The sequence below is a fragment of the Bubalus kerabau genome, chromosome 11 (genome assembly GCF_029407905.1).
Source record: "Bubalus kerabau isolate K-KA32 ecotype Philippines breed swamp buffalo chromosome 11, PCC_UOA_SB_1v2, whole genome shotgun sequence".
Taxonomy (NCBI): Eukaryota; Metazoa; Chordata; class Mammalia; order Artiodactyla; family Bovidae; genus Bubalus; species Bubalus kerabau.
This window is the reverse complement of record NC_073634.1, coordinates 103,998,152-104,012,712: the sequence shown is the minus strand read 5'-3', so window position 1 is coordinate 104,012,712 and position 14,561 is coordinate 103,998,152. Positions and strand designations below refer to the sequence as shown.

Here is a 14,561-nt window from a genome sequence, read left to right as displayed (position 1 = left end):
CTGACGGGCCTAACCTGGACGCTTACCATCCACAAGGGCAAGAGCATGGTGGGGAGGGTCCCAAGGTATCCGGTGGGACCCTAGGCACTGATTTCACGCTCAGAGCCTCAGCTTCCCTGTCTATACAGGATCAGATGGTGCTGGGATGGGGGTGCAGGCTTGGTGGGGTTCCCAGCACATGGGAAGGATCCCCCGATGAACATCCACCTCCCCCCTCACACCTCTCCCCACCCCCGGCTCCAGCCTGTCCACTTCCCAGGGCCTCCGTGGAGGCCGAGGAGCCGCCAGCCCCCACCGCTGCCTTTCATCCCAGACAGGAAGGCTCAGCTGGGCGACTGGACTCGGGGATTCGGAGCAGATGTCTGCAAGCTTGCGGGGGGCTGGGAAAGCGGCGATCTCCTTCCAGGGCTGATGGCCGCCTGTCCCTCCCCCGCCCCTCACCCCTCTCCCTCCAGAAGACCTGGGCCCCCCACTCCTGAGCTGCCACCCACGAGGTCAAGGAGAGAGGGGGTGAGGTCGGTAGAGGCGGCCTGAGGGCTGGGAGAGGCTCCCCCAACCACCTCCTCTGAGATCGGGCCCCCACTGGGAGCTTCTGAAGACCCCAGACCTGTTCTCCCCATTACTGTGCCATCCGTGGCTCGGGGTAGAGAGAACCAAAGTGGAATGGAACCAAAGAGGGGGCACGTCTGGGGCTGCTGTGGGTCCCCAGCACCCCTCCTGCATAGACGGAACCCAGGGTCGGGACATGTTTTGGGAGCCAGCTGGGCGAATGTTTCTCAAGCCCTTTGGAAGAGGCCGCCTTCAAGGGGAGCCGCAGCCTGAGCCGCTCTGAGCAGAGGCCCCTGGTCACACACAAGGACGGCCCTAGCTCCTGTAAGCACTGGGCCGACCTGAGCCGGGGGGCCGGGACAACCACCCCAGGAGGGGCGGCTCTCAACCCATTTGACAGGGCACGGGGAGGGGGTGGCGTTCGCGCAGCGAGTGGCTGTGCTGGGCCCGAGGGCAAAGCCTGCTCTGAGTCCTCGAGGCAGCAAAAGAGAGCCCTGCGCTGGGCCCAGAGCACAGGATGGAGGAGGTGACGCTGTCACTCATTCATTCACTGTGCAGACCCTTCCAGAGCCCCTCCTGCCTGCCTGGTGCTGTACAACACAACACAATGGGAAGAACAATGGTGTGTGTGTCTGTGTGTGTATGTACATGTGTGTGTGTGCCCCACACAGGGCCCGGCACACACTGAGAATAATTGGGAAGAACAATGGTGTGCATGTGTGTGTGTGTGTATGTGTGGTATGTGGTGTGTGTGGTGTATGGTGTATATGTGTGAGTGTGTGTGTATGTGTGGTAAGTGCATATGTGCGGGGTGTGTATTGCATGTGTGTGCATGTGTGCGTGTGCATGTGTGTGGTGTGTGTGCATGTGTGTGTGTGCATGTGTGTGGTGTGTGTGTGCATGTGCATGCAGTGTGTGTGATCATGTGTGCACGTGTGTATGGTGTGTCTATGTGTGTGTGTGTGTGCGCGCGTCCCACACAGGGCCCAGCACACAGCGAGAATAAACAGGAAGTGCCCCAGATGAAACTCACCGATGCTCCCCGCCCCAGCCGCCTCATCTGTGCCTGCCCTGGGCTCCACCCACACAAGCCCCACATCAGCCAACCCCACACCCTCTGTCACAGAACAGAGTGTCTCCCACAGCCTCCACCCAGTCCCAGATTCCTTCTCCTGTGGCCTTGGGGTCCTGCCAGGCCAGTCCGGCCAGTTCCCCCAGCCTCTCTCCCCACACTGGCTTCCTGTCGCCCTCCTGGATAGAGACCCTGCCCCATCCCAGCTGTCCCATTCCATCGACAAGCCCCACCTGGCAGGCCTGGCAGGTCAATGGGAGGTGTCAAGGCCCGTCAAGACCCCAGAGCAACTGAGCTTCCTGGGGTGGCAGTCAGCACCAGCCTGCTCTTCTGGGAAGGCTCAGGGTTCCCCCACCCACCACTTCAGTCCCATCTCCCAGCCCTCCCCAAGGCGCTGTCACCCAGAGCTGGGAAGAACAGACTCCACGGGTGGGTGGAACTCATGTCAAGGAGTTTATGCTCGGCTTTTGGATGTACACAGAGGCCGGTAACACTGAGCAGCTGTGTGTCTTTGGGCCAAAGACTTAACCTCTCTGAACCTCAATTTTCTCATCTGAAAAATAGGGATACATTCCCGTAATTCTTTATCCAGGCTCCGGAGGTAGTGTAGAATTCAGAACTTTCCAGAGTTTGGAGAGATGATGCAGTCCTTTCACCATGGACTGTGTTAACACCCCCAGCTGGGTCTGGGGCCAACAGCCATATTCAAATAACATCTCAGTAACCAAACGTATGACTATTCACTCTAGGATCAACAAGGTCTATAAATAGCCTCAGGGCAGGTTTAGCAGCCAAAATGAGTGTATAAAAATACTCTGAGTTCTCAAAGCCTTGGGAGATTTTGAACCCACAGATAAGGCAGTAGGGAAGGTTTGAAACACTCCCTCCCTGAAAGGGGTCTGGAGAGGGTGGGGGGCCAGGAGGGCATGTTTTATTTCCATTCCCTGCAATGGGGGCAGTGCCAGGAGTGAAGGGCTGGGTCCAGACTCCGGATTCTGATTGCCAGGGACCTAAGGGGCTTCCCAGACACTGCAGTGGTAAGGACTCCGCCTGCTAATGCAAGAGACCCAAGAGACATGGGTTCGATCCCTGGGTCGGGAAGGTGCCCTGGAGTAGGAAATGGCAACCCCACTCCAGTATTCTTGCCTGGAAAATCCCACGGACAGAGGAGCCAGGCGGGCTACAGTCCATGGGGTCGCAGAGTTGGCCACTAGTGAACACACACACGAGGGCTCCTGCGCCCTGGCCTGGTGTTGGGCGGAGGGAGGCTTGGACACAGCAGAGGGGCCAGGCCATCCGGTCCAGTTACCCGGCAGCCCGGTGAAAATTTGCTCCAGCCTTGAGGATAACCCTCCCTGTGATGAACAGGCTGGCTCCATCCCTGAGAACACCCCCAGGGACGGCACACAACCTCAGGGGTTCACTGAACCCCGGAAGGCACCCGATAAGCCAGGACGAGGAGCCTAGGCCCCAGATAGCCAACCAGCTGACCCCGGGTGGGTCACCCCCCTCCTCGCCCAGAACAGCTCCAGGTCTAGGATGGACAATCTGGGCACGGCTCTGGCACCCAAATCCACTGCTCTGTAAAGGGCTCCCAGGAGGCTTCCCACCCCTCCCAGACCCAAGGGACACCATCAGTTTATCCTTCCAGATAGCGCCAGACATAGGTCCCATTCCTGCTGGGGTGGTTGTTCAGTCGCCTAGTAGTGGCGGACTCTTCGAGACCCAATGGACTGCAGCAGGCCAGGACTCGCTGTCCCATTCCTGAGCAACGCCCCCTGCCCCCCATCTGGATCCTATAGCTAACCCAGGGGACCTGTAGCCCGCGATGGTGGGAGAGGGGACTAGGGGGCGATAGTGCCGCCCCCCCACCCCCCACCCCCCGCTTCCCTTCCGGAGCGCGCTTACCAAGGTTGAGGGTGATGTTGACCGAGGTGGGGTACTGCACTCCGAAGGCCATGGACGGGCTCTGCCACCACGTGCTGTCGTCCTGGCTGTGGAAGTCGGTGAGGTAGGAGGCGTTGTGATGGAGTGCGGGGTCGGCGGCATCGCAGCGCTGGCACGGCGCCCCCGCGCCCTGGGCACCCACGTGCGGGCAGAAGTCCTCGGGCGGGCGGCCGCACGTGTGCGAGGCCTCGGCCAGCCGGCCGAACGCCGCGTTCTCGAACACGGGCAGGCAGCGCTGCGGGCGCCCCGCGCCGTCGTAACACGCGCCCATGCCGGCTCCGGCCGCCCGCGGCGCCAGGAGCGCCAGGCTCAGCAGGAGCGCCGCCGCCGTGCCCATGGTCGGGGGACCCCCGACGACCCTTTGCTCAGCCGTGCGCGCCCGGCTCTGCGCGCCCGCCTCGGCTCTGGCTCCTCCAGTGGGCGCGGACCGCGCCTCCCCTCGGCGGGCGGGCCCCACTGCGGGAGGGAGGGACGGACGGCGGGCAGCACCCCACCTCCCGACCGCTGCGTCCCTGGGCGCTCACCCCCACCTGGTGGACGTGCCCGGGAGTGCCCGGCTGGGGACTCAGCCCCGCGGCTGCCTTGCCCTGGCTCTGCTGGGGGAACCTTGGCTCTCTGAGCCTCAGTGTCCTCATCTGTAAAATGGGATGGGTGGTGATACAGGCTCATTACTGCGGTTGTGAGGTTTTAATGGCTGCTGACGTGGAAACCTCTCCCCAGTGCTTTTCAAGTCCTGAGATAAAAGGGGACATGCGGGTTTTAAAAAATCCGGTCTTTCCCATTGCATGTTTCCTCCCAGCAGTGAAGTCACCCTAGGCAGGATCCTACAATTGTTCCTTACGTCTGCACGGTTCCATTAACTCTAAAAATTGCTTTTGCTGCTGGCTTTTCTCTGCTCTCAAGGCAGAGATTCTAACCTGATATTTGTGACCAAGGATTTGTGTCTCATCCGCAAACATCACTTGAGAGAGAAGCCTTCCCTTCCCCCACCCCCAGGAGATGTCCTCTTATATTCTCCATTCATTAAAATTAGTAAACCAAGAGAGAAAGCCATATGTTCATATAAATAGATGCTAGAGAAAACACTTGATAAAACTTAGTAGCCTTTCCCAGAAAAACTCTAAAGAAAATAGGAATAAATTTCTAAACATGCTCAGGACTATCAGATGCTCTTGCTTGAGACTGGGAAGGTAGAAGTGGGAGGAGGATCCATTCAGTTCAGTTCAATTCAGTTGCTCAGTCTTGTCTGACTCTGTGACCCCATGGACTGCAGCACACCAGGCCTCCCTGTTCATCACCAACTCCTGGAGCTTACTCAAACTCAGGTCCATGATGAGTCGATGATGCCATCCAACCATCTCATCTTCTATCGTCCCCTTTTCCTCTCGCCTTCAATCTTTCCCAGCATCAGGGTCTTTTCCAATGAGTCAGGTGGCCAAAGTATTGGAGTTTCAGCTTCAACATCAGTCCTTCCAAAGAATATTCAGGACTGATTTCCTTTAGGATGGACTGGTTGGATCTCTTTGCAGTCCAAGGGACTCTCAAGAGTCTTCTCCAACATCACAGTTCAAAAGCATCAATTCTTCGGTGCTCAGCTTTCTTTATAGTCCAACTCTCACATCCATACATGACCACTGGAAAAACCATAGCCTTGACTAGATGGACCTTTGTTGGCGAAGTAATGTCTCTGCTTTTGAATATGCTGTCTAGGTTGGTCATAGCTTGTCTTCCAAGGAGCAAGCGTCTTTTAATTTCATGGCTGCAGTTACCATCTGCAGTGGTTTTGGAGCCCAAGAAAATAAAGTCTGTCACTGCTTCCATTGTTTCCCCATCTATTTGCCATGAAGTGATTCGACTGGATGCCACGATCTTAGTTTTCTGAATGTTGAGTTTTAAGCCAACTTTTTCACACTCCTCTTTTGCTTTCATCAAGAGGCTTTTTAATTCTTCGCTTTCTGCCATAAGGATGATGTCATCTGCATATCTGAGGTTATTGATATTCCTCCCAGCAGTCTTGATTCCAGCTTGTCCTTCATCCAGCCCAGCATTTTGCATGATGTACTCTGCATGTAAGTTAAATAAGCAGGATGACAATATACAGCCTTGACGTTGTCCTTTCCCGATTTGGAACCAGTCTGTTATTCCATGTCCAGTTCTAACTGTTGCTTCTTGACCTGCATACAGATTTCTCAGGAGGCAGGCCAGGTAGTCTGGTATTCCCATCTCTTGAAGAATTTTCCACAGTTTGTTGTGATCCACACAGTCACAGGCTTTGGCGTAGTCAATAAAGCAGAAGTAGACAGCATAGCCACTGATGTCCATGAAGAGGGTGATAGGATGTAAGAGAAGGCTGTGCGTGGGGGATTTGGGATGTAAGGAGGGCAAGGTAGATGATTCTGCCTGGACCTAGAGGGTGTTTCCCAGAAGAGGTGATAAGCAAACTACATGGTAATGGATGAACGGGGGAAAGGGCATCTCAGGCACAGCGTGTGCAAAGGGTCAAAGGTCTGAATGGCTAGGGAAGCCTGATGTGTGTTTGCAGCTCCGGGTTGGGGGCTAGTCCTGGGGGCTAAGACTGGAGCAGGGTGCAGAGGCCGGATTAAGTGGGATGCTGGGCACCGTGGTGATGAACTGGGGCTTTGTCCTGAAGAGGCTCTGTGGCTGCTGAGGGCTGTGTGTTTGTGGGGGGCAGGGACTTTGGGTACCTTACCCTGTGTCCCCGTTGTGTGAACACACAGTTCAGGGAATGTTTGGGGACTGAGCAGGAACCACATGGCTGGCAAAGGATTATCCTACAGGAGCCGGGTTTGAGATGATGGCTCCTTTAAGAGGCATCAGCTGGATGCTCCCTGGCCTTACCCAGATCCTGGAAGCAGCTCTCTAGTGGACCATCCTGCCTTGGATAGCCACCTCTGTCCCGCCCGAACGAGGTCTCCTCCCAGCGCTCCCAGTCCGGCTGGTCCTGTTCCCTCCGACCCACCACCAGGTGGCGACATTGGCCACATTACAGGACCGGCTCCTTTCGCCCCCTGGCGGCCAAGGCCAACTCTGCTGTCCCGCACAGACGGTGGACCACGAACCAGAATAAAGTCACTGGGCCCCACGGGCACTGGTTACACATATGGGGAAACTGAGGCCCAGAGAGGGCACGTGGTTCACTGAGGACGTTCGCCCAGGCCTTTCCCATCCCTGGGGTCAGCTCCTCCCAGGATGGGAGTCAAGGAGGGGCTGGGGTTCCCAGATGCCAGGAAGCCATCTAGGAATGTGGCCCCCAAACATGGGGTGTCTGTGCACCCACAAAATCTCAGGATAACTCCTCACATCTGCCTGATAAAGGGACAACAAACACTTGTGCAGTTTCAGGAAGTGAGCCAGGAGACCGTGGGAGTCGCCATTAGGAACCTCAAAAGGGCAACCAAAGATGCATGCCGCCAACCCTCCATCAAGGGAAGGCGCTGAGTGGGACCTCCCTGGTGGTCCAGTGGTTAGGACTCCATGCTTCCCCTGCAGGGGGCATGGGTTTGATTCCTGGTTGGGGAACTAAAACCCCACAAGCTGAGCAGGATGGCCAAAAATTAAAAAAAAAAAAAAAAAGCGAAAGGAGAGGGAGAGACTAGTCTGAAGGTCAGCTCCACGCAGGACCTGCCATGATCCCAGCAAAAGAATCTGTGCCCTGCGGCCTGTGCCCTGTCTGCGCACACACATGACTTGAAGCCCAGGTGTTTGTGGGGCCACAGAAGCCATGGGGGCACATGGCCTGTTTTTCTGCAGCCTGGAGCTGAGGGCCCACAACCTGCCCAGTGTCCTAACTGATCGTCTTGGGACGATGGCAGGGAGCCTGGGAAGCCTCTTGAGCAGCAGAACCTGTGTTAGTTTCCTTCAAGAATCGGCGGCATGGAGGTGTTGTGGGAAGTGGCCCTGCTGCCTGGGTGTGGCTGATGGCGGGGGGCAGGGGGGCTCTGCCTATCCTGGGGACCTGGGGAGCCCCTGCAGAGCCCTGACCTCCCGCTTGGAGCTGCAAGCAGAGGTACAGACAGTCCACCTACCAAGGGTTAAAACCTTCCAGGCAAAGAAAGGAGGAGAAAAGCCCTGTTCTGATTTGCTTAATGAATGTTAATTAAGAAGACAGAAGAGAGCAGATTCCTTCAGGACAGAGATGAAAGGCCTGTTAATTAAATCTGGGGAGATGGAGCCAGGACCCTGCTGATCCGGCCTGACAGCTCCATAGCCTTGTTGGAGTTGAGGGCACTAGTAGAGGACGAGCAGCCCCGGCCCCCAGCCTCAGAAGGAGCCGGGGCTGGCCGAGAGTCATCGTGGTACCTTGAGTGGGCACTGTCCCTCTGGGGCACCTCATTTTCCCCATTGGGACAGCAAAAGCATTGGTCTAGGTGATTTTTCATGATGCATTGTCTGGCTCCAAGGCAGTTAAGTCTGTGCTCTCTGTCTGCATGTATGGGCCTCAGTCTTCCTTTCTGTCAAGTGGGTAGATTTCACTTGCTCAGCAGACAGGCAGACAAGCAGGAGGTCAAAACTGGGGGTCTGGAGGGCTACACCGGCTCCCTAGAACCCTGCTGTCAGGTCCAAGCCCATCTGTCTACACTGTGATCATTCTCCGCCCCTCTCAGTGACCATCCTGCACCTCTGAGAAGGACAAGGTGGCCATCGCAGAGGTGTTCTGGGAGCCAGGCCCAGCTGGGCTGAGCACAGCAGCTGCAGGTAAGTTCAGACCAGGAGGCGGGCCGAGGCTCAGCCAGAGGCAGGTCCTTGCTCAAGACCACCCCACTGGTCCACCCCAGAGCCTGGATTCAAGCCCTGTATGCCTGGTCCCAGAGCCAATGCGCTTTCCACTTCACTCTCATTCATTCATTCATTCATTCACCCCTTTAGACTGCACCTGTGCCAGCCACTGGTGTTGCCATGGTGCAGGCAGTGGGTATTTCACAATCTCACGTGGTTTCCTAGACAATTAGGGAGACAGACAGTGACCTGGGAAACAAATTGATCAATTAAGTAGTGACATTATGGTAAAAGCCATGAAGGAAATAGATAAGGGGCCAGGACAAGGAAGTAAGTTTAGCTTGGGCAATCAGGGGAGGCTTCTTGGAAGAGGTGACAGCACAGCGGAGACCTGAAAGATGGGATGGAGGGCAGGGTGGAGAGGGAGGGCTCACGCTGATGGGAGCTGACAGGGGCCCCTCAGCTGCCACCCTCAGTGAACATCTTCTCCCTGGAGTTAACAAGCTCCGACAGGCCCAGGGACATGTTTGGCCTCGAGGCATGACACCCCTCAGTGCAGCAACTGTCTCAACCCCTCTCTGTCCCCAGCCTGAGCAGGGCCTGGGTCTAGGGTTGAGTCAACCCTGGATAGCCCTTCAAATCCAGGGGGCCCAGATGGGTAAATGTTGCCCCCCTCTTCTGGGTGGTACAGGAACCAGAGGCTGGACTGCAAAGGAGGTATAACTGGCTGTCCACTCATCATCCATTCACTGGCTGGACAATTACTGAGTCCACGTGCCAGGCCCCAGGCTGGACACAGGGAACAGAATGATGCATTAGTGAAATTGTCTCTGCACTTGGGAGGCCCCAATAATAGACTGGTGATGACAACACAGAGTGATCAGAGTAAGCTCTGGGGAAGTGAGAATAAAGAGAAGGTGCCTACCCTGGTCTGGAGAAGTCAGGGAAGGCTTCCTGGAGGAGGTGAGGTCTCAGCTAAGACCCAGAGAGGAGGAGACCACCAGTAAAGGGGATGGAAATGAACATACCAAGAGAGGGAAACAGCATGTATAAGGCTTACAGGCAAAACCCAGGAACTGAAGGGAGTCCAGAGTGGCTGGAGACGGGAGTTTGGGAAGAGACAGGTTGGGGGTGGCACAAAGGGCAAGCTGGTGGGGTGGGCAAGGGCCAGCCTCACATGTCCTGCTAAAGACCTGGACTCCACGTGGGGGCTGCCAGAGAGCAGCCTCCCTTCTCTGACTTCTCCTAAGGGGCCAGTCACTCCCCTTCCCCCCCCCAGTAAGAGGCTCCAGCCCTAGACCCAGCCTCTGGCCCCTTCTAGGTCCCCTCCCTCTTCCTCTGGACACTAAGGGTCCACTGCAGTAATCCTTGGGCCTGGCACTCCCTGGGGAGACCCCGTGGCCGAGCCCACTCAGTCACATCTCTGCTGTGCCAGACACTGCCCACGCACAGCTGAAGTGACCCAGAGACAGGTCAGCCAGGAACACCGGGATGTAGGGCCCAACCTGTGGGTGGATCATACAGCCCAGCTGCTCCTCTGTGGGCTTTCTTAGTTGTCTGCCACACCCACCCGACCCCTGCCAGACTAGGGGCCCCTGGAGGGTAGGCAGAAGGGGTATGACTCATCCCCTTCCGTGTGTGTGGGAAGGAGACCCGTGTGGCTGGAGCTGAGCGGCCAAAGGGAGAGGGTGGCAGGTGCAGTGGATGCTTGCAGAATGCCTAGTGAATGAATGAAGGATGATGCATGATGAAGGGATGGTAAGTGAATGAAAAGTATGTGCAGAATGAGAGCATCTGAATGGATGGATGGGTGGATGGTGAATGAACGGATGAGTGAATCCTGATGGTGGTGATGAATATGGCGACGGTGAAGATGGAGGTGATGATGGAGAAGACAATGATAAACGTGACGACGGTGCCGGATGCATGCGTGCGCGTGGGAAGCTAGCACCTCTCTCCCTGGTTCTCCTCACACGGCCTCTGCCCCCAGTTCTAGGGCCCCTACCCTCCCACTAGGAGCACAATCTGGGGGCCCCCTCCCCATTTCGCCCACTGCACCTGCCACCCTCTCCCTTTGGCCGCTCAGCTCCAGCCACACGGGTCTCCTTCCCACACACACGGAGCACATTCCTGCCTCAAGGCTTTTGCACATGCTGTGCCTTATGCCTAGAGCACTGTTCCCCCAGATTCCGCGTCCCTCCCTTCCCCAGGGTCCCCACGTGGAGAGTCCGACCCAGACCGTCCTCTTGGCCTTCCCCTGAGTTTCCTGCTCCTGCACGGGGCAGTGTTTTCCTCCCTAACCCTCACCACAACTGACACACGACTCGTCCTTGCTTGTCTTTCTGTGATTTTCCTCTCCCAGCAGACTGGGAGCTTCCTGAGGGTGGGCATCTGTGCTCCCCACCCCTTCCGCTGCCCAGCGGGGACACTGGTGGGATGAATCCATGGGACACAGAGCAGCAGATGAGGGCACAGCATCCTCAGCGGAGTGACCAGTTACACGCAGACACTGGTCCCCGCCAGCAGTCCCCGCCGCAGCTTAAACAGTAATTGCGTTTCCGCAATTTTCTTTCAGCTGAGGACAAGGGAACAGCGATTATAAGTCAGCGCCGGAACCCAGCCAGGGAGGGGAAGGCACAGATAAGCCTCCAGCTCCCCCAGGGACTCTTCATCAGCGTTGTGAGCACCGCTGGGAACAGGACGGGACCCCCAGACCTGAGTCAGACCCCTGTCTGTCCCCCAGATCTGCATGCCTCTGCAGGAGCTCACATTCCTTTTGGGTCAAGGCAGCCTCTGAGAACTCAGATCCTGAGACCCCAGAACCCCTGCATCATTGGCCAGCACCTTCCAGACCCTCAGACTTGCTGGGTCCCTTCCAACCCCAGGAACCTTGGCACCTGCTGGTGTCTCTGCCTCCTCTCAGCAGCCCGACTCTTGCTCCCCCTCTGGGCCTCAGACTTCGAGATGATGTCGCTTTCTCAGGATGCTCCAGCCCTGACCTCATGGCCCTTCTAACCCATCATCATTTCGTGTTCCTCCTTTCCACGGGGCTGCTGGCCCCAGAGGACGAGGGTCCAGTGGCTTCCTGCTCTGTCCTCGACATGCACCCCAGGCAGGGTGTCCGCTTGGTGGCCCTTGAATATATGGGGTGAATGAGTGAGTATATGGAAGTAGATGGAAGGGAGGAAAGGAGAGAGGGATAAAGTAATCTGGCAGCGAGGCCCGGGTTCTGGTTTGGGGGCGAGGCCGCTCGTGAATGTGGGTGAAGGCCGAGGGCAGGGAGGGAGCTCGCCAGCCCGTGACCCACGACAGGAATGTGATCTACAAGCACACCTTGCCCTTCACGTGACTCTGTTTTGAAAACGTGAACTTTACAAATGTCAGGGAGAGGCTGGGATTCTCGGCCTGGGACCAGGCGGGGCCATTAGCATCCCCTGTGCTGGCTTAATGGGGCTCCCTCACGGGCTGCAGGAAATTTATGCTGCCTGCTGGGGCCAATCCAAGGCCAAGGTGGGAGTAGGAACATCTAGAAAATAAAGCGATGAGGTTGCCAAGTCTGTGCCTCCCCTAGGAGGGTGTGGGTCATTGGGGGGCACCTGGAGGACAGAGGGGAGGGCAGAGTGTGGTCCCACAGGCAGTGGGAGCCGTGGGGACTGGGGGGTTAGAGGCCCCCATATGCTGCAGCCTTGGAAGGGTGAATCCTCACCCTCATCACATCAATCATCAGGCTCCTCCTCATGGGATCCTACTAGGAAGCAATATCGACCCATGCTTCAGATGGGAAGACTGAGGCTCAGGGAGCAAAGTGACTCACCCAGAATTATTTGGCGAGGGAAGGGCGGGGTGGTGGTCAGGTGGGGTTTAAACTCAGGTCTCTCAGACTCTCTAGCAGCCTCTCCGCCCTGCCCTTCTCCCACGTCCCCCAATTTCCAAGACAAACCACCCAAAGGAGAGCCCGCAGCATCCATGTCAGGTTAGAACTCCCTCCGAGAGCATCTGGGGTGCTCTGCCTGGGTCACAGAGCGCTTGCTGGCACACCCTCCCCACCCCCACCTCTTCCTTCCCAACTGAGGTCAATTGTCTGTCCCGCCCCCAGCAGGGAAATCTCTCTCTTCAGCGGAGATCCTCTCTGCAATTGCTTTTCTTTCCCACACTGCTGTGTCAGGGATGTGCGGGAGCTGTCAGGCTTTCATCTGGATACGTGTGTGTGCGCGCACAAGCACACGTGCACACGCGTGTGTGCATGCATGAGCTGTGAGTGCTATGTGAGTGTGCGGCACGTATGCATGCGATCAGTGCGAGGTACGGGCACGTGTGTGCGGTGTGCGCGCACGCATGCACGGGGTTTGTGTGTGTGTGTGTGATCAATGTGGGGTATGGGCATGCGTGTGCTGTGTGCGCATGCATGCATGGGTGTATGTGTGTGTGTGTGATCAATGTGGGGCATGGGCACGTGTGTGCTGTGTGCACGCATGCATGCATTGTGGGTGTGTGGGTGTGTGATCAATGTGGGGTGTGGGCATGCATGTGCTGTGTGCATACATGCATGCATGGGGGGGGTGTGTGTGTGTGTGTGTGATCAATGTGGGGCATGGGCATGCATGTGCATGTGTGCGCGTGCATGCATGGGTGTGTGTGTTTTGCATATGGGTGTGGGCTATGGGCACCTGTATGTCTTTTGTGTGTGTGTGTGTGTGTAAATGTGGCATGTGTGATGCATGGCGGGACCGGAGCTGGGGGTGAACACAGCTCAGCTGAAGGCTGTGGAGCCGAGAGACGAGGGATCCAGCGGGCAGGCCCCATGGGAGCTGGAGGAAGAAGAGAGACTAGAACCGATGGGGAGAGGGGAGAGGGTGGGGGGAAGGAGGAGGTTGGGGGGAGGGGAAGGGGGAGGGGGAAGGTGGGGGAGGGATGTGCCCCGGAGCCTGAGGGTTCAGGCGGGGTGGTCATAGAGCCCGTGGCCTGGCCGAGCTGGGGAGATGCAGGCGGAGGGGGCACCCAGCCTCAGGCCTCTGGAGGACCGTCCCCGAGGGGCCCAGGGAGGGGTGCTCACTGCAGGCTCCTGAGATCACGGGGTGTGGGAGTCTGCATGAGACGGAGCCACAGACAGCCGCAGAAGGCAGCCTTGAAGCCTGCCTCAGGCTCTCCAAACTGTGTCCTCAGCAAAGGGCCGGGGCCCAGCCACAGAGCCCTCTGTCAGCCCCAGAGCAGGGCTGGCTGAGGGCAGGGCTGAAGTCTGCCCTCTCCTGAGACCCCTCAAGCTGCCGGTGCCCGGACAGCACCTATATGAACACCCAGCCCGGTACACATAGCGTGTGCCAGCCTTCCGTGTCTTGGACGCTGCCCTGAGGGATGAAGGCTGCTGCCCTTTCCTCAGATGGGGAGGCAAGGATCAGGCAAGGGGGCTTACCCCAGGCCCCAAGGCTCAGAGCTGCCCCCTGCTTGGTTTTCAAGATGTGGTTTGACTCCACAGCAGAAGCATGGCCTGGCCACTTGGTGTGGGCTCCCCACGGGCGAGCAGGCAAAGGGCACATGTCTGCAGTCTTTGGTGTTCTCCACCATGGCAGAGCTGGGACACCTGGGCCTGGGGGGTGGGATGGTGGTCCCTGCAAGCAACTGGCACTGCCTTGGGTCCTGAGCAGGGCTGCCTGGGTCCTCTGGCAGGTAGAGGGCAGGCAGGGCAGCCTGCCAGCAGGGGCCCCTAAATAACTAGGAGTGACCGGCACGTCTGCTCCCCATCCCAGCCGGGGGACAAGCTTGGGCTTCATAACCCGTGATCGATGGGCCTAATATGGGACTGGAGACGGCGGGCTGGCAGCCCCGGCCTGGCCTGCCGGCTGCCATTTGCCCATATATTTATTTATTTATGCATTCTCCTCCATGGCAAGAGCCCAAAGACAATAAAAGAAATTGAATTGCATATCAGATGGGACATCAGAGGGAGATACAGTCATAAATCGCGTCGTATTTATTCCATAAATATCAGCGCCTCCCGAATAGCCAGCGCCCGTGATGAAGTTATAATCAGGAATCTGGTCCCTTGGTGCTCACCACCAGCCCTTCCCCCATCAGACAAATGGGCTGAGCCTCCCAGATAAATATGCGTTTCCTCAGGCCACCTGCCCCCTTCGGTGCCCATTGGCCCAGCTGGGATGCCTCCACCCAGAGTAAGGGGCGGGGTCCATGGGGAAGGGCAGGCAGCGGCTGGCATCACGAGGTGTGAGGGCCCAGAAGCAGCGAGCTCGCAGACGGGGAG

At 57.5% G+C, this 14,561-nt stretch overlaps 1 protein-coding gene across 2 annotated transcripts in view; it reads right to left on the bottom strand.

The window, feature by feature from the left end:
• Positions 1-3,986, bottom strand: part of LAMC3 (laminin subunit gamma 3) — a 68,027-nt gene extending 64,041 nt beyond the window's left edge. For both annotated transcript variants that reach the window (XM_055541414.1, XM_055541415.1), the window contains exon 1: positions 3,530-3,986. In XM_055541414.1, coding sequence (XP_055397389.1) covers positions 3,530-3,905 — 376 coding nt within the window. In that variant the 5' untranslated portion in view covers positions 3,906-3,986. The remainder of the gene's footprint in view (positions 1-3,529) is intronic.
• Between the last annotated feature and the right edge of the window lie 10,575 nt (positions 3,987-14,561).